We start from the raw sequence: 26500 nt of genomic DNA on the forward strand, positions 1-26500 counted from the left end.
GATTACGATATCAATCGCCCATTAGTGACATTGGCCAAAACCAATACTAATCACATGCATGAATTCTAAATTTCGTGTTTATGGTGAATTATATTGACATTTTAACAATATCAAAATAATATTTAAAGTAGTTCCTTATTCTCTTCTACAATTGTTTCAGCAAAACAAAGCCAATAGTACACAATGACTAAGCAAAAGCAAAATTACTATGACTCATTTAAGTCCCTTGTTTTTGCCCTCAAAGTACTCCTGTGTCCAGGGAATTATTCCCTGAGTTTGTAAACATTTACAAAAACAACAACAACAAATATTAAAAATAAAAATATCAACATAACCACGAGTATAAATCATATTCTGATACTACATCTAATTAGTAAGTAGTACCAGTAATTTATGGCGGGAGCCGACCTCCCTCTTACTGACTTTGACAATGCTGACACACCAGCAGTTGTTATATTATCCTATCTCTACACTCTTAGTAATCATTCATCCATCCATTTTCTACCACTTGTCCCTTTCGTGTTTGCGCGGGGGATGCTGGAGCCTATCACAGTTGCATTTAGACGGACTTGTTAACTTACTATTAATCACTGATTACTTTCTAATATAGTGTTGTTGCATCAACACTTTTTAAACTTTACTAAATGTACTTATTTCTAAGTGCAGTTTAAAGCTTTCTTAGCGGTTACCTTAGCATGTCTACTCCTGGTCTGCTCTGTAACATGTTTAGCCTCTGCTTCCAATGATAATAATACTTGTTAATTATATTTATAAATCCAGTTCCTTTTTTTTTCTTTCTTTGGAGGTGATCATTCTTAGCTTTGGGGAGCATACACAGTGTGAAGCCGCAAATTATTGGCTGCTAGCCGCTTGTTAGCCGGGGGACTAAAAATAAATACAGTGTCAGTCTGAGGGGCTCTGCATTAAAGGTCAGTAATCATTAATGGCAATCACATAATTTTTCACGAAAATGGTTCCGATACTGATCAGTGGCCGATCGATTGGCACAACCTTAGTCTATTGATTAACAACTTTTGCGTTTTTTTGTGTTACACGTATACTAATATGCCTGCCAAATAATTTTGACCACAACCTATAGGGGGCACTACAAACGTCAACAACAACAACAACAGGTATAAATGAGATTTTTCCACTGATAGGTCCACAAGGTCGATGCTAATTTTAGGTAGCTAAGCTATCGATCAAATGGGCTTTTTCCTCTCTGCTACTACAGTATTCATAGACTGAAATTTATGTGTCCAAGGTGTTCGGGGGACATTTTCTAGCACATTGCTCATATGCATGGAACCCCCACCCCTCAGCGGGAGAATGTCAGCAAAGCCCTTGAGCTTGTACTCTGAGGATGACATCCACATTAGCGTGGTTAATCTTTTCAAAGGGACACTTTGATATCAACTGAGCCCCCATCCTTATGATTGGGATGCTGGTGATCACCGTACATCAGGGCTCCTTCATGTCTGCCTCCCAAAGTGACGGGACCTCCACACACATTACGGAAATCTGACACCTCGAAATGAGATTATTGGGCTTGTTTTTGGAGTCTTTGCTTGGCACTTAGCAGCACCCGGACAGTGGAACACAATCCATCCACATGGATTTTTTGGGCAGAGGATATGTGCAGGTCAAACGTTCACATTGTGTAAACATATACACCCCCTTAATCGCACACGGCTGTGTTTGCTGATCTTATCTGGTAAACGTTACACATCCACCAACACACAACAAAAGCTGCCACCCATCGCTCTTTCTGACAGCGCCATAAAAGACGCTCAAACACAGGAAACGATAAAGTGTCGTACAAAAGCGACAAAGCATTGTGAAACTACCTTTTGGGCTGACAACGTCCTTATGGGATTATTTTTCTGCCGGTAATGAACCAGCTGCTGTTGTTGTCGCACCCGAAGAAAAGTGAATTCCTCCAGGGGGTGAGAGTTTTATTGTGATGCAACATGGGAGCAACTGGACCGAGAAGTAAGTCTTCCTGTATAAGATGTCGCCCACGCCGCCGAGGCTCCATCTTCCCGCACGCCCCCGCGAACAAGCCAGAGTCCGTGCCCGCCGTTGTTGTCAGAAGAGTGTGTTTATGTGTGGTCCGTGCCTGTTTATATCCACGGAGAAAGCTATTTGGCTTCTGGCCAGCCAGTCTGCTTGCTACTAAAAAGCTGCACTGATGCTGTTTGCAGCTAGGTGGTGACCAGAAAGAGGGGCTTTATTACAGAGCCAATTATATTACCCACTGAGGGTTATAAAGTAGTGCACGCTGCCATATTTGTTGCACCTTTTATCGGCAAGCTCAGCGAGTCAATGAGTAACTGTGAGAACACATTGCTAGAAACAACACATCTTACGTAAGACCTGACCAAGAAGTCTGGTCTAACTTGCATAACCTCGCAGTTCTGACCCACTGAACCAAAGTGTGTGGCATTTGTTTGATCTCTCTTAACGAGACGCTCATCCTTCCTCCTTTGGGAATACTCAAGGTGTTCAAAGCTGACAGCTCCTCGTGACGGATGCATTTCCCCCGGGGGCGTCGCAAAGTGTTCCTCTTTCTTAATAGAGTGATTGGTATTTTATGAAAGCCGCAAAACTGCTTTTTTTTTTTTTTTTTGTCGCTCCGCTTCCTTCCACGTGGATTTCAAAGTCAAAAACCTGTCCCCGCATAAAAGTTACATATTCCAAAGTTTTGTTTTATGTCACATTGTTGCATATTGCCTATTCACCACATTTGATTGTCATGTAAGCACAAACATATATTACACAGTACCTACAAGTTTGATTGGTTCTTTAACTCAAAACATTAAAACAATTTTTTTGGTGTTTGCCCCTTCTTCCAAAGAAATAGTACAGTTAACATACCTTTTAAAAAATAAAAACAACATTTTAGAGCTGTAATATTGTGTTAAAAGAATACAATGTAATGTACTACAAAAAATTACAGTGAATTTGTGACATAATGTACCATATTTTCCAAACGATAGATCCCACCTTGATATAAGCCGCACCCGCTAAATTTTTGTATACATTTTTCATATATATATATATATATATATATATATATATAATATATATTTGCCATGTTATTGAATATTCAACTTTGTTGTCTTTGAGGTTCCAAATGTGCTTGCTGAATTCTGTAGAATTCCGCAGATTTTCGTTTCTAAAAAAAGCCTTGTGATTGTTCCATCTGGTTTTGAACTCCCCCTCGGTTAATCCTACGTACGTGTCGGATGTGTTAATGTCCCTGCGTGTTACCTTCGATTGGTAAACGACTGAAGTTTGTAAACACCCCTCGTTGAGAGGGCAATCAGGTTTTTTGCGGAAGTTACAGTCGTTCTGTCTAGGTGCCGACGGCCCTTTTGCAATTGCTTTATTGTGATTTGAAATCATTTGTTGTATGTTATTCTTACAGCTGTAGCTCAATTTAATCCTGTTCTTGTTGAATACCTTTCTTAGGGTGTTGCATTTGGGGAAGTGTTTGTCGATCAGAGTGAGGAACTTGTGGCCAATATTAGTTGAGGCGTTTTTTCTGTATGGGGGGTTGTACCAGATGATGTCGTTTTGTTTTCTGCTCTTTTTTGGTTGGTTTCCTGGCGTGGGTTCGTAGGTGAGGGTGAAGTTGTATCCGCTTTCATCAAGTGCTTTCTGGTATGGGGGGATTGCTTGGTCTAATTCAGCTTTGCTTGATGACAGCATCGATAGCCTTTTGTTAATTTCGGTAGTTATTCTTTTTGTGGTGGGGAGTGGGTGGTTGCTTCCGGTACAAGAAAGCGACCGAGCAATGCTCAAGATATATATATATATATATATATATATATATATATATATATATATATATATATATATATATATATACATGCACACACACACACAAACCCCGTTTCCATATGAGTTGGGAAATTGTGTTAGATGTAAATATAAACGGAATACAATGACTTGCAAATCCTTTTCAACCCATATTCAATTGAAAGCACTACAAAGACAAGATATTTGATGTTCAAACTCATAAACGTTTTGTTTTTTTGGCAAATAGTAATTAACTTAGAATTTCATGGCTGCAACACGTGACAAAGTAGTTGGGAAAGGGCATGTTCACCACTGTGTTACATCACCTTTTTTCTTTTAACAACACTCAATAAACGTTTGGGAACTCAGGAAACTAATTGTTGGAGCTTTGAAAGTGGAATTCTTTCCCATTCTTGTTTTATGTAGAGCTTCAGTCGTTCAACAGTCCGGGGTCTCCTCTGTCGCATTTTACGCTTCATAATGCGCCACACATTTTTGATGGGAGACAGGTCTGGACTGCAGGCGGGCCAAGAAATTACCCGGACTATTTTTTTTTTCACGAAGCCACGCTGTTGTAACACGTGTTGAATGTGGCTTGGCATTTCTGAAAAAGCCAGGGGCGTCCATGAAAGCATATGTTGTTCCAAAACCTGTATGTACCTTTCAGCATTAATAGTGCCTTCACAGATGTGTAATTTACCCATGCTTTGGGCACTAACGCACCCCCATACCATCACAGATGCTGGCTTTTGAACTTTGCGTCGATAACAGTCTGGATGGTTCGCTTTCCCTTTGGTCTGGATGACACAATGTCGAATATTTCCAAAAACAATTTTAAATGTGGACTCGTCAGACCACAGAACACTTTTCCACTTTGCATCAGTCCATCTTAGATGATCTCGGGCCCAGAGAAGCCGGCGGCGTTTCTGGATGTTGTTGATAAATGGCTTTCGCTTTGCATGGTACAGCTTTAAAGGCCTACTGAAACGCAGTCTGATAGTTTATATATCAATGATGAAATATTAACATTGCAACACATGCCAATACAGGGGGTTCACGGTGGCAGAGGGGTTAGTGCATCTGCCTCACGATACGACAGTCCTGCAGTCCTGGGTTCATATCCAGGCTCGGGATCTTTCTGTGTGGAGTTTGCATGTTCTCCCCGTGACTGCGTGGGTTCCCTCCGGGTACTCCGGCTTCCTCCCACTTCCAAAGACATGCACCTGGGGATAGGTTGATTGGCAACACTAAATTGGCCCTAGTGTGTGAATGTGAGTGTGAATGTTGTCCGTCTATCTGTCTTGGCCCTGCGATGAGGGGGTGACTTGTCCAGGGTGTACCCCGCCTTCCGCCCGATTGTAGCTGAGATAGGCGCCAACGCCCCCCGCAACCCCAAAAGGGAATAAGCGGTAGAACATGGATGGATGGATGAGCTATCACATGCCAATACAGCCTTTTTAGTTTACTAAATTACAATTTTAAATTTCCCGGGAGTTTCGTCTTGAAAACGTTGTGTAATGATGACGTGTACGCAAGACGTCACGCGTTTTTAGGAAGTATGAGCGCTACGCACACACACAGCTAAATGTCGTCTGCTTTAACGGCATAATTACACAGTATTTTGGAGATTTGTGTTGCTGAATATTTTGAAATTTGTTCAATTAATATTGGAGAAGTCAAAGTAGAAAGATGGAGCTTTAGCCTTTAGCCACACAAACACACGGTGATTCCTTGTTTGAAATTCCCGGAGGTGAAAATTTACTATGGATCAGAGCGCGGTCAAGAGAACATGGATCCTGACCATATGTCAACCAGCAGGTTTCGGTGAGAAAATTGTGGTTAAAAAGTCGCTTCTTACCGGAGAAAAGCTGAGCTTGCCCCGTCCATGAAGCTGCCGTCGACTTCCCTGAGACATTGGCGTCAACACACCCGACTATCAGATACTATTTAACTCACTAAAACACTAGCAACACAATAGAAAGATAAGGGATTTCCCAGAATTATCCTAGTAAATGTGTCTAAAAACATCGGAATCCGTCCCAATGCATTTGCGTTTTTTTTAAACTTGTTTTTTATTGTTTTTTTCTAGTCTGTCGCTATGAATATCCTCATACACGAATCTTTCATCCTCGCTCAAATTAATGGGGAAATTGTCGTTTTCTCGGTCCGAATAGCACTTTTTGTTGGAGGCTCCCATTATAAACAATGTGAATATGTGAGGAGCCCCCACACTTGCGACGTCATCGTCTGCGACTTCCGGTAGAGGCAGGGCTTTTCTCTTAACACCGACAGTTGCGAACTTTATCGTGGATGTTCTCTACTAAATCCTTTTCAGCAAAAATATGGCAATATCGCGAAATGATCAAGTATGACACATAGAATGGACCTGCTATACCTGTTTAAATAAGAAAATCTCATTTCAGTAGGCCTTTAACTTGCACTTACAGATGTAGCGACAAATTGTATTTAGTGACAGTGGTTTTCTGAAGTGTTCCTGAGCCAATGTGGTGATATCCTTTAGAGATTGATGTCAGTTTTTGATACAATGCTGTCTGAGTGATCGAAGGTCACGGTCATTCAATGTTTGTAAAAAAGAAAGTTTATCAGTTTGAACATCAAATATGTTTTCTTTGTAGCATATTCAACTGAATATGGGTTGAAAATGATTTGCAAATCATTGTATTCCGTTTATATTTACATCTAACACCATTTCCCAACTCATATGGAAACAGGGTTTGTATATATATGTATATTTTTTTTCCATATATTAGCCTCACCGCACTATAAGCCACAGACATATACGCTGTGAAATTAATAATTTACACAGAAATATTTTGTAAACGTTTATTTACAAACATTATTCGTTTCCAAAAGTGTCTGTAATATGGCTCATCAAACACAACAGAAGTTATCGTCATTTACCCACTAGCTGTTGAAGCGAGTTTCACAAGTTTCACAATCAGCTAAACAGACTGAATAACTACATGGTGACCATCCATCCATCTTCTTCCGCTCATCCGAGGTCGGGTCGTGGGGGCAACAGCCTAAGCAGGGAAACCCAGACTTCCCTCTCCCCAGCCACTTCGTCTTGCTCTTCCCGGGGGATCCCGAGGCGTTCCCAGGCCAGCCGGGAAACACAGTCTTCCCAACGTGTCCTGGGTCTTCCCCGTGGCCTCTTACCGGTTGGACGTGCCCTAAACACCTCCCTAGGGAGGCGTTCGGGTGGCATCCTGACCAGATGCCCGAACCACCTCATCTGGCTCCTCTCGATGTGGAGGAGCAGCGGCTTTACTTTGAGCTCCTCCCGGATGGCAGAGCTTCCCACTCTATCTCTAAGGGAGAGCCCCGCCACACGGCGGAGAAAACTCATTTCGGCCGCTTGTACCCGTGATCTTATCCTTTCGGTCATGACCCAAAGCTCATGACCATAGGTGAGGATGGGAACGTAGATTGACCGGTAAATTGAGAGCTTTGCCTTCCGGCTCAGCTCCTTCTTCACCACAACGGATCGGTACAACATCCGCATTACTGAAGACGCCGCACCGATCCGCCTGTCGATCTCACGATCCACTCTTCCCTCACTCGTGAACAAGACTCCTAGGTACTTGAACTCCTCCACTTGGGGCAGGGTCTCCTTCCCAACCCGGAGATGGCATTCCACCCTTTTCCGGGCGAGAACCATGGACTCGGACTTGGAGGTGCTGATTCTCATTCCGGTCGCTTCACACTCTGCTGCGAACCGATCCAGTGAGAGCTGAAGATCCCGGTCAGATGAAGCCATCAGGACCACATCATCTGCAAAAAGCAGAGACCTAATCCTGTGGTCACCAAACCGGAACCCCTCAACGCCTTGACTGCGCCTAGAAATTCTGTCCATAAAAGTTATGAACAGAATCGGTGACAAAGGACAGCCTTGGCGGAGTCCAACCCTCACTGGAAATGTGTTCGACTTACTGCCGGCAATGCGGACCAAGCTCTGGCACTGATCATACAGGGAGCGGACCGCCACAATAAGACAGTCCGATACCCCACAGGACTTCCCGAGGGACACGGTCGAATGCCTTCTCTAAGTCCACAAAGCACATGTACACTGGTTGGGCAAACTCCCATGCACCCTCAAGAACCCTGCCGAGAGTATAGACCTAGTCCACAGTTCCACGACCAGAACCAAAGCCACACTGGTCCTCCTGAATCCGAGGTTCGACTATCCGGCGTAGCCTCCTCTCCAGGACACCTGAATAAACCTTACCGGGAAGGCTGAGGAGTGTGATCCCACGATAGTTGGAACACACCCTCCGGTTCCCCTTCTTTCCCCCCTCATTGAGGTGACGTTCCACGTCCCAAGAGCCAGCTTCTGTAGCCGAGGATCGGATCGCCAAGTGCCCTGCCTTCGGCTGCCGCCCAGCTCACATTGCACCCGACCTCTATGGCCCCTGCTATGGGTGGTGAGCCCATTGGAGGGGTGACCCACGTTGCCTCTTCGGGCTGTGCCCAGCCGGGCCCCATGGGAACAGGCCCGGTCACCAGGCACTCGCCATCGTGCCCCACCTCCGGGCCTGGCACCAGAGGGGGGCCCCGGTGACCCGTGTCCGGGCGAGGGAAATCTGGGTTCATGCTTTTTCTTCTTCATAAAGGTCTTCAAGCTGCTCTTTGTCTGATCCCTCACCTAGAACCTGTTTGCCTTGGGAGACCCTACCAGGGGGCATAAAGCCCCTGGACAACATAGCTCCTAGGATCATTGGGACACGCAAACTCCTCTACCACGATAAGGTGGCAGCTCAGAGAGGAGACTACACGGTGACGTCTTAGTGAATTTACTGAGGAATTTGTGAAACTGAATCAATACAAAAATAATTCCATTGAAAGTTAATACTGACACAGACACTCGTAGCTGGTTTACATATAGGCTAATGAGGCTAGCTTGATCACATTACAATAGCACGTACACTTATGCATGAAAACACTCCTACAGACATCACACGAGGGACGGTTTAGTAAGTATGAATTGTTTTAGTTATATTGTGAACGGGAAAAGCGGTAGGAAATGGATGGATGGATGTTGTGAAACTTACAAACATTGCTTGGACTGAAGAATGAAGAATGCTTTCGAGCAGTCACAGTAGACTATTTTACTTTGGGTTTAAGGCAAAGCAGGAAGTACATTTTCAACTCGCAGCACTTGCAGTGAGTGAACTCGACAAAAATTCCACACCATTTCGGTTCTCTGCTTGGGTTTAATGAAAACTATTAAACACAAAACATTTTGTCAATTAGCGGGTAAAAATCCATAAATTAGCCGCTTTGTCCAGAATTTTGGGTAATAATAATAATGTACAGCATTTACCTTGGAAAGTTGACTTATACAGTATCTTCTTCAAGATGCTTGTCCGTCAAACACACCACAAGCAGCATTTCCATATTTTCATTGGTCAATATTCGCCGTTAAGATGTTATTTTAATATAATTGGCTGGCGTTAAACTAATTTTGCTTCAGTATGGTGCACACTAGCAGGGCTACGCTGAAGTTGTTTTGCCAAGTTGGTAAGACGCTCTGTCAGTTTTTGATTATCTATTTCTTTATTTCAATTAATATCATCCACTTCTTTTTCTCAGTCCTTCACACTCACTTTCTTCCTTCCCATGCTTGGAAAAACTAAGTTTATGTCGATCTCTAGCTAAAATACTAAATGCTGTTGGGGGATCTTATGGAGTTCACTGTGGCGTTTGCTAAACCAACTAATGGCGAAGATTTTTGCTTGTAACTTAAAAAATAACAATTAGCCAAGAGACAGCGCTTATCTCAAAACACTCTTAAATTGATTGTAAATGCTCAGACTGGATTCTCTTCTTCCTCAAGTCATTTTGTTGGTCCTTATTGTGTGCCTTTGATCTGTTAAAGTTTCATCAACTGTATTTGTATCATTAGTATATTTGGTAACAGCACGGTGAAACAGGGGTTTACTGCATGTGCCTCACAATACGAAGGTCCTGAGTTCAATCCCGGGCTCGGGATTTTTCTGTGTGGAGTTTGCATGGTTTCCCCGTGACTGCGTGGGTTCCCTCCGAGTACTCCGGCTTCCTCCCACCTCCAAAGACGTGCACTTGGAGATAGCTTGATTGGCAACACTAAATTGGCCCTAGTGTGTAAATATGAGTGTGAATGTTGTCTGTCTGTCTGTGTTGGCCCTGTGATGTCCAGGGTGTACCCCACCTTTCTCCCGAATGCAGCAGAGATCTGCTCCAGCAAACCTCGTATATACTCCAAGTAACGCCTCTCTTCAGTTCACAGTCGTTCTTTGCAATCTCCTAATGTAGTTGTTGTCACTATCTCTTCATGCCTTTTCAAATGTTGCCACTCAGCTATTGGTGTAAAATTCACACATTGCAACAGTGTTGTTTACAATCAGCTCTATTAATTCTGACTGAGCAGGTTGCTTCCTACCAATGTACAACATTGGCTCTGCTGCTGCTTTGTTGTGTTATTTGCGTGTTAATAAATGACTAGAAATGTACTGATCCCGGTCATGTGATCAACTTGTAGGACGATATTTGCACTTTTTTTTACACTGATTTGCTGATGAGCTGCCGAGTCCAGTCGATCTTTACCACAGCTGTGTCCCAATGATCCTACGATCCTACATGGCTGAAGATTGTACTCGCGTGGAAGGGATGCACGCTCAGGGCAGCACAATTACATTTCCATATTCCTTGTTGCACACATGCAGGAGAAATTCCAGTAGGGGGCATGTTTTGCCAAATACAAACAATGAACTTGTCTATCCACAGTGCGAAGCAGCATCTTGGATACTAGTCCTCACCACCATACCGGAAAATAAACAAATTACATTATCATTGGGGAACGAGAAGAAAAAAGAATGGCTAAACATGCTCCTCACGCACATAAGCACACACACATACATACTGAGCAGAACGACACTAGAAGCTAACCATGTAACAATGTAAAGAAAGGCTCATCGATCCAGATGTTAATATTAAAACATAAACAATACTAAAATGATTAGAAAATTGTTTTTCTTTTTTTCGTTATTGTAAAATATTTTTTTTAGGTCCTTTGTCTTATTGTTTACAAACTCAGAGTAAGTCTGTGGATACAGGAAGGCTTTGAGGGGACAGTTTAAATGGAAGCCATTAGTAGTTTTTTCTTTTGTTTCGTTATTGTGCACTCACAACTTTACTTTGTTTAAAAAATGTATTTAGCAATCAAAACCACAAATGTTTTAATCATCTGATTTACAACAACACTACCAAATTCTACCTGTAATAAGATAAGTTTTATAAACGTGTGTATTGTGTTTACTTGAGTTACTTGGGTACGGCATGGCTTGGTTGGTAGTGCGCCCGTGCCAGCAACCTGAGGGTTTTTCGTTTGGTCCCTAGTCACGTCTATCGTGTGTTTGAGCTACCCACTTCACCTTTGCGCCTGATGGGTCCTGGTTAGGGCCTTGCTTGGCAGCCCCCGCCATCAGTAAGTACCTTGAAGTTAGAAAAACACTATACTAGTATAACCCATTTGCCATTTACTTGCCAGAAAACATTTTCAGTTCTATATAATCTATTGTCAAAGTATCTGTTCAGGACTCGAAATTGGATCGGGTCGCAGACCAAAAAACCCTGATCGGGACATCCCTATAAATGTGGTGGTCAAAGAGAGCCATGGTCTCCCTGCCACTTTCCTCATGCACACCATATCATTATCCATCCATTTTCTTATTCACATGAAACATGTTCAGATTTTGCAAATCATTTCTGCTTCCAGTCCTCTCTGAAGTTAATTTCAAAAAAGGATTGACTACAGCGGGATTCTAAATTAAACACTTTTACTTCTTGTTGGACAGTTTAGGCTTCCTACCTAAAACACAGCATTCAATCCTGCTTGTCTCATTTGGATATATATATTTTTTTACTTGAGAACCTGTTCTTTAAAATTGCCACTTCCTGTGTATGACCACTTTGTCCTGGCATCCCCGCTGTGGTTAAAGCCCTCCTGATGACAGACTTTTTGAGTCATCTTTGGTGTTTCACTTCCAGTTAGGAGGACAAAAGAAAGGGTTTGGCAGAGAATGAAAGGTTTTGCAATTATGTCCCCCACCTCCACACGCACACATGGGCCCAGGCGTCTCATTATAGATGACAACCTTAATAGACTCTTTTAGACTACTTCCTGACTACTGAAATGAATACAATGCTTTATACAGTTATTTTAGTCAGCTTAGTCTTAATTGTTGAATATAAAATGTGTTAAGTTTTTATTCTATTTGCATTAATATTTATTACAAAAGTCCTGAGTTCAATCCCGGACTCTGGATCTTTCTGTGTGTAGTTTGCATGTTCTCCCTGTGACTGCGTGGGTTCCCTCCGGGTACTCAGGCCTTCTCCCTCCTCCAAAGACATGCACCTGGGGATAGATTGATTGGCAACACTACATTGGGGATCCTGAAAGGGACAAACGGTAGAAAATGGACGGATGGATGGCATTAAAATGGTTACATTATTGGACTTGTTTGTACTTTGAAGGTCAAGTCATGTATAATTTGTTACCTTTTTTGCAACTAAGAGCTGAGTTAATATGAATGATTTTGTAGTTTTTACACAACACGGTTGTATGCATTTCTTGCTCTATTATTTTTGTCGTCTACTAAGTTGTCTGGCTACTACCTCAGTGAAAGCAAAAAAGTTAACTTTTGTCTTTTTGTTAATTTCTTATTATAGCCACAGTTATAAGGCTAGATATGCTTAATGAAAGGTGACTGAGGTGTTGTGAAACAAACAACATATTTTCCTTTAATTTATATTCCTTGTATTAATGTGGAACAGTTTTGTTAATAAATGAGTGAAATTAACATTTTGAGGGTGCGTGTATTCATATCACATTATGCAGTTAACAAGCACAAATACGGTGTGAATCAATCCGTGCTGTTTGATGTCATTGAGTGCTGTAAGTAAGAAAAAGAACCAGAAATCTGGAAAAACAACACAAATGGAAAGAAGTTTGCAAACACCAATGACATTCAATAGTCTACAGAAACACTGCTTCCTTTTCTTTGCCCCATTCAGTTAATGATAACTGCTGGTTCAATGTTAGGCTTCGGTTTTAGCAGATTTTCCGTATTTTTCCTACAGACAGCATTTGGCGACCTCAAACAACAAGGCTATGGATTGATTCACACTGGTTTCCGCCTTTTTGAAGGGTAATAGAAAAACTGGAAAATTGATCTTGAAAGTCATTACAAAGTGCTTGAATTTGGCCATGGAAGAGGTGTACAAACCCTGAATTAAGTACCGGAATCGATTCCCAGGTACTGGGAATTAGTACCGTTACAGTTCCAATGTGAAAGCTACTCATCTCTAATCATGAGGCGATTATACATTAATATTCATATACAGTAAATTCATTGTTACAACGGCCCTCTGACAGCAGCCATAACTGTGATGTGGCCCTCAATGAGTTTAACACCCCTGCTCTAGGCTGTCCTAGTTTTGACCCATTCTGCGTGTTCTCCACGGATGTTGTTTTTCCTTCAAGGCAAAATGGACTCCTCCGTCCACTCCAACCAAGCCCCCGCCCCTGTCGCCTATTTGCCATTGGCCCGATGACCCCAGTTCAGCGCACTAAATGACATCCATTTAGCTAATGAAGCAAATCGTTAGAGGCTGATTAGACCAACTAGTGTGCCTGTTTTGAAGGCTCCATGACGGGATCCTGTGCTTCGTCACCAAAGATAAACGTCAACGTGTTGTTGAAGAGAAACACTTTCCTCACTTTCTTGTAAAAATCAGGTTTAAAAAAATATGCTGCCTGTGAGCATGTTGTTTCTGTTTCTTGTGGTTTCTCTTCCACTCCCTGAGGAGATCATTAGAAACTGGAGTGGCTGCAATGTGACAAGCAAGACAAACCCGGATTTAATGTTGCTGTAAGCGCAGATTAAGTTTTTTTTAATGTTTATTTTAAAGGGCAATTTGTGCAAATCATAATGTATTACATTTTGGAAAACAAGTCATTTTCCAGGCTATTTCTCTGTGATTTAATAGCTCTTTTATAGCTTGAAGATACTTCCAGGTCAAGTCTTTTGATCAGTATTGTAATTCTAATCATGCTTAGGTCTGCTTTGCATTAATGCCTATAAAAAAAAGTGCTGCTCATAAAAGGGCAATTAAATCCACAGTAGCTGCAGTTATCAGCCAGCTGTTGCACAACTACATGCTAAATCCACAATAAACACATCTCAACGTTACATATTGCAGGCTGTCAATCTTTCTAAATGCCTTACTTTCTTGCATTTTTGTTTCAAATCTATATATAATGGAGCAAAAGTCCTCTGTCCCTTCTTAAACCCATTCATGCTGCAAAATTAGTCAAGTTACTCAAGTTACATGCAAGGAGTTTAATTTACAATGACATACAAACCCCGCTTCCATATGAGTTGGGAAATTGGGTTAGACGTAAATATAAAGCGAATACAATGATTTGCAAATCCTTTTCAACCCATATTCAGTTGAATGCACTACAAATACAAAATATTTGATGTTCAAACTCATAAACTTTATTTTTTTTTGCAAATAATAATGAACTTACAATTTCATGGCTGTAACACGTGCCAAAGTAGTTGGGAAAGGGCATGTTCACCACTGTGTTACATCACATTTTCTTTTAACAACACTCAATAAACGTTTGGGAACTGAGGAAACTAATTGTTGAATCTTTGAAAATTTATTTATTTCCCATTCTTGCTTGATGTACAGCTTAAGTTGTTCAACAGTCCGGGGTCTTGTTGCCATATTTTACGCTTCATAATGCGCCACACATTTTCGATGGGAGACATGTCTGGACTGCAGGCGGGCCAGGAAAGTACCCGCCTTCTTTACTACGAAGCCATGCTGTTGTAACACGTGGCTTGGCATTGTTTTGCTGAAATAAGCAGGGGCCTCCAGGATAACGTTGCTTGGATGACAACATATGTTGCTCCAAATCCAGTATGGACCATTCAGCATTAATGGTGCCTTCACAGATGTGTAAGTTACCCATGCTGTGGGCACTAATGCACCGCCATACCATCACAGATGCTGGCTTTTGATCTTTGCGCCTATAACAATCCGGATGGTTAGTTTCCTCTTTGTTCCGGAGGACACCACGTCCACAGTTTCCAAATACAATTTGAAATGTGGACTCGTCAGACCACAGAACACTTTTCCACTTTGCATCAGTCCATCTTAGATGAGCTCCAGCCCAGCGAAGCCGGCGGCGTTCCTTTGTGTTGTTGATAAATGGGTTTGGCTTTGCATAGTAGAGTTTTAACTTGTACTTGCAGATGTAGTGACCAACTGTAGTTACCGACAATGGCTTTATGAAGTGTTCCTGAGCCCATGTGGTGATATCCTTTACACACTGATGTTGGTTTTTGATGCAGTACCGCCTGAGGGCTCAAAGGTCCGTATTATCATCGCTTATGTGCAGTGATTTGTGATTTCTCCAGATTCTCTGAACCTTTTGATGATTTTACGGACTGTAGATGCTAAAATCCCTAACTTCCTTGCAATAGCTCGTTGAGAAATGTTGTTCCAAAACTGCTCGACAATTTGCTTACAAATTGGTGACCCTCGCCCCATCCTTGTTTGTGAATGACTTAGCATTTCATGGAAGCTGCTTTTACACCCAATCATGGCACCCACCTGTTCCCAATTAGCCTGCACACCTGTGGGATGTTCCAAATAAGTGTTTGATGAGCATTCCTCAACATAATCAGTATTTATTGCCACCTTTCCCAACTTCTTTGTCACGTGTTGCTGGCATCAAATTCTAAAGTTAATTATTATTTGCAAAAAAAAAAAAAATATTAGTTTTAACATTAAATATGTTGTCTTTGTAGCATATTCAACTGAATATGTGTTGAAAATGATTTGCAAATCATTGTATTCCGTTTATATTTACATCTAACACAATTTCCTAACTCATATTGAAACGGGGTTTGTACATATATTCTGTGTGTAATAATAATAAGTGTGTGTGCGTGCGTTCAATTTAGAGTTGTGTTAAAGGAATATGGCCACTACAAGCCACACATGTTGCTTTACCTTCCTTAAAGGTGTATGTGTGCACATGCCTGATCTATGAGGGGAACCATATTAAATCTTAATAATAACACACATTTGGGCTTTGTAACTTTTTTATGAGGTAATATCATACACTGTAGGCTGATGTGCAGCCAGACACTGACTTCAGCTTCCTTCCAATGTCTGCCATTACACATTTCTCAGCAGGAATACATGTAAATTGGAATTTTGAAAATGTTTATTTCCTAAATAATGTCAAAACAGTCAGTTTCAGTTTAAGGATTGCAATAAAAATTTAAAAAAACGTCCAAAACTGACATGTTTATTTAGTTTATTGGTATTCCTGCTCCTGCCAAATCTCCCAGTCCTTTTTTTTTGGCACCCCGATGGTATTTGTGAAAGGAACAAAAAGCGAGTGCGTCGGCAATTTTGTCCTCCCCAGTTAAGATGATAACAGACAACACAGCACAGCCAATCATCATTCACAAGCTGCCAGGGCTGCTTTCTAGCACTCTCACAAGAATTTTGTGGTGGACAGCTGTGCTTTTGCCTTCATTTCTCCAAATAAATTATTTCTCCTGTGTTTCCAGGCTCGCCCGCCCTGCCCAACAACATGTCCTATTTTGGCAGCTCCCAGGAGGAGGAAGACCTGGGGGAGGACGAGGAGGAAGAGGAGGAGGACGTGAGGAACGGCGGTGGAGCCATTCACTCGCACGGCGCTTATTCGCAAGCGTCCGCCTCTTCCTCGTCCTGCCACTCTACCCCACGCAAGGGGAAACCTCCCACCAGACTCAACGGGCACGGTAGGACAACACACTTTGTCATGTTGGCTATAGAACCACAGCTAGCTTGTTTACCTAACTTAATCGATGAAGCAATATTGTTGGTCAACTACTTGCATTTATCACCTTTCTCATAAAGCACTTTAACCATTTAAGTGCATAACTTGTCTAATTACATTTGGTGCAGATCTGGATAATGGTGCAGGTTTTTTTGTGCCCGTATTTGTTTACCTTTTCTCTAGGTATATTTTGGAGTCCTGATTATTTCCCCATGTATTATTCAGAAATAATTTAAATTGTTTGTAGAAACAAATATTAGAGGAGACAAAGAGTGCCTTGCGCCACCTACGGTAGTGAAGGTAGACCAAGTATATACAAATGACAAAGAAATTGTAGATGCCTGCTTTTCTTTGTGCTTTGGTAACTAAAATGAAGATTAGAAACATTGTAATGCAATAATGCGAACTACCATATCTTCCAGGCCAGGGGTTGGCAACCCAAAATGTTGAAAGAGCCATATTGGACCAAAAATACAAAAACAAATCTGTATGGAGCCGCAAAAAATTAAAAGCCATATTACATACCGATAGTGTGTCATGAAATATATGAATTGAATTATGAGGACTTAAAGGAAACTAAATGAGCTCAAATAGAGCGACAAATGAGGCATAATGATGCAATATGTACATACAGCTAGCCTAAATAGCATGTTAGCATCGATTAGCTTGCAGTCAGGCGGTGACCAAATATGTCTGATTAGCACTCCACATAAGCCAATAACATCAACAAAACTCACCCTTGTGCATTTATGCACAATGTTAAAAGTTTGGTGGACAAAATGAGACAGAAAAAGAAGTGGCATAAAACACGTCTTCGAAAGTCGGAGAACGTTATACAGGTAAACAAACTACGTTGAGTTCAAGGACAGCCAAAATTAGGAGGACAAAACAGCCCTCACCAAATACTTGAATCAGTGAAGCATGTTCAATACAAACAGTGTGCTTTATAGCAATTAGGGAGGTTTGTGTCGTGTTTGTCTTCCTAAAGAAACCAAATTAAAACCAAGATTTTTTTTTTTCCCCTCATCTTTTTCCATTTTTCATATATTTTTGAAAAAGCTCCAGAAAGCCACTAGGGCGGCGCTAAAGAGCCGCATGCGGCTCCAGAGCCGCGGGTTGCCGACCCCTGTTCCAGGCCATGAACGCACGGTTATTTAAAGGCCTACTGAAACCCACTACTACCGATTACACAGTCTGATAGTTTATATATCAATGATGAAATCTTAACATTGCAACACATACCAATACAGCCTTTTTAGTTTACTAAATTGCAATTTTAAATTTCGCGCAAATTATCCTGCTGTAGATGTTGCGGTATGATGACTCGTGCGGGTGACGTCACGGATTGTAGCGGACATTTTGATCCAGTACCGATCCCAGCTATAAGTCGTCTGCTTTAATCGCATAATTACACAGTATTCTGGACATCTGTGTTGCTGAATTTTTGCAACACAAAGAAGAAAGATGTAGGTGGGAAGCGGTGTATTGCGGCTGCCTTTGGCAACACAAACACAGCCGGTGTTTCCTTGTTTATATTCCCGAAAGCTGACGGTGAAGCTTTACTATGGAACAGAGTGGTCAAGCGAACATGGTTCGCTACCACATGTCAACCGGCAGGTTTCTGTGAGAAAATTGTGGCAATAAGTCGGCTCTTACCGAAGACATGAGCGGAGAGTTTGCGTCGTTCTTCCTGCAGCTGTGGACTCTCTTGTCTCCTCCCAACGGCCGCTCCCGACCGTCGGATGTTTAACACCCGTGGGTGTCAGCCGGTCTGCCTTGCCTCGTCGAGAAACGTGGCTTCCCACGGAGACACTGGCGGTCACCACACCCGTGGCGACACCCCTCCGACTTTCAGGTACCACCATATAATCTCACTAAAACACTAGTAACACAATAAGCAGATAAGGGATTTTCCAGAATTATCCTAATGTAACAAACAGTTCAAGGTGTCCCAAGTTAACAGAGAGTGTGAGGAGGAGGAGGAGGAGGAGGAGGAGGAGGAGTTTTGTCCTTTTTGAGTTGCCTTGGGGCTGTGACGTAGGGTGTGTGGTTGTGGAGAGAGAGTTGTAAAGGAGTTCGCATTAAAAAAGCGGTGGCTACCGGACCTGCTCTAATGTCTTCCGTTTATTATTTTATTATATAAGTACACTGTATAGGCAAACCCAGGACACTCGGCTACACTAGTAAATGTGTCTAATAACATCTGAATCACTTCCACTGCCCTCGTCTTTTTTTTTTTTTTTTTGCTAGTCCTTCACTCTCACTTTCCTCATCCACGAATATATCATCCTTTCTCAAATTAATGAGGAAATCGTCGCTTTCTCGGTCCGAATCGCTCTCGCTGCTGGTGGCCATGATTGTAAACAATGTTAGGATGTGAGGAGCTCCACAACCCGTGACGTCACGCGCACATCGTCAGCTACTTGCTTTTTTTATTAGCGACCAAAAGTTGCGAATTTTATCGTGGATGTTCTCTACTAAATCTTTTCAGCAAAAATATGGCAATATCGCGAAATGATCAAGTATGACACATAGAATGTACCTGCTCTCCCCGTTTGAATGAGAAAATCTAATTTCAGTAGGCCTTTAAGCCGCACCCACCCAATTTTAGAATTTTTTTTTTTTTTTTTTTTTTTTACAAATATTAGCCTTACTGGACAATAAGCTGCAGGTATAAACCGATACGAAAGATTTTGTGAATATTCATTTACATACCTTAATTGTTTGCAAAGGTGTCTGTAACACGGCAGTAAAACGGCTAATTAAACAAAACAGATGTCATTGTCATGGACTCACTTGTTGCGGAAGGTAACTCTCCAATCAGCTAAACAGACTCAATAACTCCACTGTGACGTTTTAGTGAATTTACAAAACTGAAAAAATACAAAAATAATGCCGTTGTTAGTTAATATAATTAATACAGACACTTGTAAACGTGTTAACATATTTGCCAATCCCAACAACGCTAGCTTGATTACTTAATGATAGCACGCACAAGTATGCATTCATTCCTACAGATATCACACATGAGACTGTTCAGTAAGTATTGATTGTTTTGATTATATTTTAAAACTTACAAACGTTGCTAACAGTGATGAATAAAGTACATTTCTGAGTTGAAACGCTATGGAAAATGTTACTTCCAATTCAAGGCATGAAACAGGAAGTGCATTTCAACCTGCAACACCTACAGTCAGCGAACTTGTCCAAATGATGGCAAGAAAAAAAATCCATTAATAAGCCGCAATATTTTATAAACTGCAGGGTTCATAGTGTGTACCTAATATTGTGTTCACTCCACTTCTCGCAGTGTTTAACAACCACGGCAAAGCATCAACGAGAGAGAGCCCGAGGCCCAAGGCGCCGCCTCCACCTCCACCACCCCTCCTGAGAGAGCGCAGCGAGCGTGCCGAGGCGAGGGAGCACGTGAGGATGCTGCAGGCAATGGCCAGCGCTCGCGAGGCCACCCACGGGCTGTCGACAAGGAGAGCCACAGAGGAGCTACGCAAGCAGGTAAGACCAGGTGGAGGATGATGGTTGTCGGTGATAATGTAGTGTGAGACATTATGAGAGACCTCTACCAAGGATGAAACAATTGTTTATCTGAAATACAGATAAATGTAATGAATCTCCTCATAAACATAGTTTCTAAACGTATCATAACTTTTGACAGCCAATGGTATTTCACATTACATTGAATTTACAATTTAAACCTACACGATCCATTAAAAACTTTGATCTCCAAATATCACTTTTGTCCAAAATAAATACTTGGTTTAGCGTTCCTTTAAAAAGGAGTTTATCTAAAACACAATTTATAGTGATTTTTTTGTCATTGCACACAGTATACAACCACACCTAGTTTGGTGCGCTATTAAAATTGCTAGCATCATTGACAATTGTCACAGTATATTTACTGGTATAAAATACAATAAAAGAAACAAGTATAAAGATTTAAAAGAAAATAAAGTAGAGGAAAATATTACACTTAGAGTAAAGGAGAACAGAATTGTTTTATAATATGGCGAATAACAGCAGTTGTATATACATTAGAACAGGGGTGTCAAACTCATTTTAGATCGGGGGCCACATATAGAAAAATCTATTCCAAAAGTGGCTGGAGTGGTAAAATCCCTGCACGATAATTTAAAAATAAAGACACCTTCAGATTGTTTTCTGTGTTTAAAAATAGAAGAAGCACATTCTGAAAATGTACAAATCATAATGTTGTTGTTTTTTTACACTTACATGTTGCGGTTAATAGTATTCTATCTTTATTTGTTGTTATTTATATTTTCTGAATCAATGATGTGATAATGTTCATCAGTCAACTCAAGAGTGTTCATTTTCAATCTAGATAAAAAAATATCAAAATCAAATTACAGTATGCCATGTATGTAGTTTGATCCTTTTCCTCGATCGATGTACTAACATCATGTGGTTTATTTTGTACATATGTACCATCATCTACAGCAGGGGTCGCCAACCTTTACCACTCAGATAGCCATTTTGACCCGTTTCACAAAATAAAGAAAACTATGGGAACCACAAGCCTCTTTTGAAATTTAAAATGAAATAACAGAGCGTACAACGTTTTGTTTTGCTATGTGCTATGTATTAACCAGGGGTCTCAGACACACAGCCCACACCTTAATATGAAAATGTAACATTAGTGCAAGTTTTATTTGAATGCCGCTTGACAACATCACATTTGCCAACCATCTCAATTTTTCCGGGAGCCTACCGAGTTTCAGAGCAACCATTTTCTCGACTGTCTGCTGGGTTTCCCCCCAACAACAATAATAAGGGGATGCTATGGTGACAATGCGTTTAGCGCCCTCCACAACCGTATGCAGCCGAGCCACATCAGAGTGATCCAAGAGCCGCATGCGGCTCCGGAGCCTCGGGTTGCCGACTTCTGATCTATAGGGATACAAAGAATTGCCACTGCAACATCCAGTAGATACATATAGAAGAACTGTTTCTTTCATTTCAAAATTTCAGGTTAATTTGTATACTTAGCAAACTCATCCCGCGGGCCGGATAAAACCTGTTTGCGGGCCTGATTCGGCCCGCGGGTCGTACGTTTGACAGCCTTGCATTAGAATGTTATAAGTTGTAATAATAGTTATAATTAAAGTTATTGTTATTGTAATAGTTTTTCAGACAGTTTTGTATCTCTTCAAAAATGCATTTTTAACCCCCCAAAAACACAAATTGACTAATTGTTGAGACATGTTTTATCATCACAATGAATAAAATAAACAAGCTTGTAACTCAAAACTTTGTCATTTGGTTTTGACTGGAAAATGCAAAAAAACTGATCCCAAATTAATGCTTTGGATTGAAACTTGAAAAGCATGTATCTCTGGTACAAGTCTTCAAAGCAAATCTTTAACGCCTTTGTTGTTTTATGACATTTTTCTCTTTGCTTTTCTCACGCATCTCCCCTCCCTTTGACGTCCTTGCTCTTCTCATCTCCTTATCTCCTCCCCTGCCATTGTATCTGCAAGAGTAATGATGCATTTTTTTTTGGCCTGTCATGTTACTGCCGCTATAATTAGAGCGGTAGCAGCGAGAGGCCGCGCCCACGCGCCCTGCTTTATACTTTACTTGACCAGCAGCAAATGAAAAGCTTCATGGTCTGCTTCTTTTCGCCTGCAAATACTATCCACTGTTGTTTATTGTGGCCATGACCCACTCGCTTGCCATGCTTGTGGTCTTTAAGTGTGTGACAAAGCTGCAATGAGTCTTAATCAATCCCGCAAAGACAAACTGCTGAGTCTCTGCTTCTTTTTGCTAAACAAACGTATAAAGATTGGAGCTGTTCTTCTCCTCTTGGGCACACAATTCCAGACTCTACAAAAGGTTAAGTAGATGTAAAACCAACATAATCATAATTGACTCCAGACAATCTAATGGAGTCTTGTATGTAAATGTGGCCTTTTTTCTGATTGCAACATGTTTGCATTAAATCTAATTAATAAAACACAAGCTTGCAGTGACCTTTTCACATGCATCTCTCTAATTGGACAGCAGATGGAGACAGCTTCAAAGCACAACGAAAATGAATTCCTGGCGCATTAATTGATTTAGTTTTTGTCGCAATGGGGATTAGATTATGGCCAGAACAATCTGGAAAATCTGATTAGTTTCCTCGTTTTGGAATAAAATCTGTTTAGTTTTTTTATGCATTTACCCTAATTTCTCACTGAATTAAGACATTTTGTAGATTGCAGACCTCCCCCAAGATATTGTTTTGATCCACGCTGGTTTGTACACATCACTTGTTTATATTTACATTTTATACATTTTTAATCAGATGTGTGCATTATTTATGCATTGCTACACCTTTGTAATAAAGATTGTTTGTTAGCAGGATTTGATAAAACGAAAAATCACAAAAAAATCTTTTAAATACTGTACTTTCCGGGCCGTAGAGTGCACAGGTATATAAGCCACACCCATCAAATTTTAGAAGAAATAAATATTTGTACGTATATTGGCTGCACTGGACTATATGCCGCATATACATTGTATAAACCAGTGCAATCATTTTTGTAAATGTTTATTTACTTACCTTAATTGTTTCCAAATAGATCTTGTAACACAGCAGTAAAAAAAACCCGAAGTCATAGTCATGGACCCATTATCTGCAGAAGCTAGCTCTCCAATTAGCTAAACAGACTCAACTGTGAAACTGAAGCAATACGAAAATAATGCCATTATAAGTTAATAATGCTAACACAGACACTTGTAAAAGTGCCGCTAATGCTAACCACGCTAGCTTGAATACATTCGAGAGCCGGTATAGCTCGGTTGGTACATTGACTGTGCCAGCAACATGAGGGTTCTAGGTTCGATTCCCGCTTTCACTATCCTAGGCACTGCCATTGTGTCCTTGGGCAAGACACTTTACCCACCTTCTCCCAGTGCCACCCACACTGGTTTAAATGAAACTTAGATATTGGGTTTCACGATGTAAAGCGCTTTGAGTCACTAGAGAAAAACACTATATAAATATAATTTACTTCACTTCACATAGCACGTGCAAATATCCATTAAAACACTCCTACAGACCACACAGATGGAACGGTTTAGAAAATATTATTTGCTTTAGTTGTTTTGTAAAACTTAAACATTTCTTAAGTGATGAATGAAGAATGCCCTCAAGCAGAAACGCTATGAACAAATAGTAAATGAAAGGGGATATACTGTATTTGCGGTTCAAGGAACTAAACAGAAGGTACATTTTTCAACCTGCAGTGAGCGAACTTCTTCTAAAGATGGCGCCACAGCACAGGCAATAACACACCTTCTGTGTGTCACTGTGGGTGTTGAAAATTTTTTGTTGAATACAAAACATTATGACCGTTAGACAAGAAAAATCCCCAAGGGTTCAAAGTAGTGGCTCATCCATCCATCCATCCATCTTCTTCCGCTTATCCGAGGTTGGGTTGCGGGTGCAGCAGCCTAAGCAGGGAAGCCCAGACTTGCCTCTCCCGAGCCACTTCGTCCAGCTCTTCCCAGGGGATCCAGAGGTGTTCCCAGGCGAGCCAGGAGACATTGTCTATCCAACGTGTCCTGGGTCTTCCCTGTGACCTCCAACCGGTCGGACGTGAAACACCTCCCTAGAGAGGTGTTTGGGTGGCATCCTGACCAGATGGCCAAACCACCTCAGCTGGCTCCTTTCGATGTGGAGGAGCAGCGGCTTCACTTTGAGCTCCCCCCTGATGGCAGAGCTTCTCACCCTATCGCTGAGGGAGAGCCTCGCCACCCGGCGGAGGAAACTAATTTCGGCCGCTTGTACCCGTGATCTTGTCATTTCGGTCATAAGTCAAAAAAGCTCATGACAATAGGTGAGGATGGGAACGTAGATCGACGGGTGAATTGAGAGCTTTGCCTCCCGGCTCAGCTCCTTCTTCACCACAACGTATCGATACAGCGTCCGCCTGCCGACCTCACCATCCACTCTTCCCTCAATCGTGAACAAGACTCTGAGGTAATTGCACTTGGGGCAGGGTCTCCTCCCCATCCCGGAGATGGCACTCCACCCTTTTCCCGGGCGAGAACCATGGACTCGGACTTGGAGGTGCTGATTCTCATCCCAGTCGCTTCATACTCTGCTGCGAACTGATCCAGTGAGAGCTCAAGATCCTGGCCAGATGAAGCCATCAGGACTACATCATCTGCAAAAAGCAGAGACCTAATCCTGCAGTCACCAAACGGGATACCATCAACGCCTTGACTGTGTCTAGAAATTCTGTCCATAAAAGTTATGAACAGAATGGGTGACAAAGGGCAGCATTGGCGGAGTCCAACCCTCGCTGGAAACGTGTCTGACTTACTGCCTTCAATGCGGGATCCCCTCAACGCCTTGACTGTCTAGAAATTCTGTCCATAAAAGTTATGAACAAAGGGCAGCATTGGCGGAGTCCAACCCTCGCTGGAAACGTGTCCGACTTACTGCCGGCAATGCGGTCCAAGCTCTGACACTGATCGTACAGGGATCACACCGCCACAATCAGACAGACCACTCTCTGAGCACTCCCCACAGGACTTCCTGAGGAACACGGTCGAGTGCCTTCTCCAAGTCCACAAAGCACATGTAGACTGGTTGGGCAAACTCCCATACACCCTCGAGGACCCTGCCGAGAGTATAAAGTTGGTCCACAGTTCCACGACCCGGACGGCCACACTGTTCCTCCTGAATCTCAAGTTCAATTATCCGGCGTAGCCTCCTCTTCAGTACACCTGAATAGACCTTACCGGGAAGGCTAAGGAGTGTGATCCCACGATAGTTGGAAGACACGCTCCGGTTCCCCTTCTTAAAGAGAGGAACCACCACCCCGGTCTGTCAATCCAGAGGTACCGCCCCCGATATCCACGCAATGCTGCAGAGTCTTATCATCTAAGACAGCCCCACAGCATCCAGAGCCTTAAGGAACTCCAAACGTCCCCTCCCCTCTCAGTAAGCTGTGGAGTCCCCCAAGGCAGTATACCAGGACCTTTATTGTTCGTAATATACGTAAATGACATTCCATCAGCATGCGACTATGAATTGTTCCTGTTTTGGGGATGACTCGGCCCTGTTGGTATCCGGCAAGGACAAGTCACAGGTGGAACAAATCCTCAGTGCTGAACTCCTTAATATTTGCACCTGGCTCGCTGACAACAAGCTATCCATACACTTAGGTAAAATGGAATCCATCCTATTTGGGTCCCATATCAACCTTAAGAAAGTCAGTGACTTCACTATAAAAGTGGGTGACATTGTTATCACCGGTAAAGATGAGATCACCTACCTAGGTTCCATTCTACAGGCTAATATTTCCTGTGATAAAATGGCAACCAAAGTAATCAAAAAGGTCAACCAAAGAAGGAGATTCCTCTACAGAATCTCCTCTCTGGTCAACAAAAGCACCTTGAAGATTCTAGCTGGAACCCTCAATAAACCCTTTTTCGATTACGCTTGCACCTCTTGGTACCCCAGCACCGCCAAAACCCTTAAATCTAGACTCCAAACATCCCAGAATAAGCTAGTCCGGTTACTTTTAAACCTCCACCCCAGATCACACCTCACCCCAACCCACTTCTTCAAAGTGGGCTGGCTCAGGGTGGAGGACAGAGTAAAACAACTTGCACTGAGCCTAGTCTATAAAATCCGCTACACCTCCCTGATACCGAAGTACATGTCAAATTACTTCCTTAACGTAAATGACTGCCATAACCACAACACCAGGGGGAGCTCCACAAACCACGTTAAACCCAGATTCCGATCTAACA

At 42.0% G+C, this 26500-nt stretch overlaps 1 protein-coding gene across 5 annotated transcripts in view; it reads left to right on the forward strand.

The window, feature by feature from the left end:
- The window catches only part of jarid2b (jumonji and AT-rich interaction domain containing 2b), a 228595-nt gene that overhangs the window by 172995 nt on the left and 29100 nt on the right, over nucleotides 1-26500 (forward strand). For all 5 annotated transcript variants that reach the window (XM_061908483.1, XM_061908487.1, XM_061908484.1 and 2 more), the window contains 2 exons: nucleotides 16464-16676; nucleotides 20025-20227. In XM_061908483.1, the coding sequence (XP_061764467.1) occupies nucleotides 16464-16676; nucleotides 20025-20227 (416 nt within the window). The remainder of the gene's footprint in view (nucleotides 1-16463; nucleotides 16677-20024; nucleotides 20228-26500) is intronic.

Source organism: Nerophis ophidion, linkage group LG08 (assembly GCF_033978795.1).
Source record: "Nerophis ophidion isolate RoL-2023_Sa linkage group LG08, RoL_Noph_v1.0, whole genome shotgun sequence".
In the NCBI taxonomy this organism is placed as follows: Eukaryota; Metazoa; Chordata; class Actinopteri; order Syngnathiformes; family Syngnathidae; genus Nerophis; species Nerophis ophidion.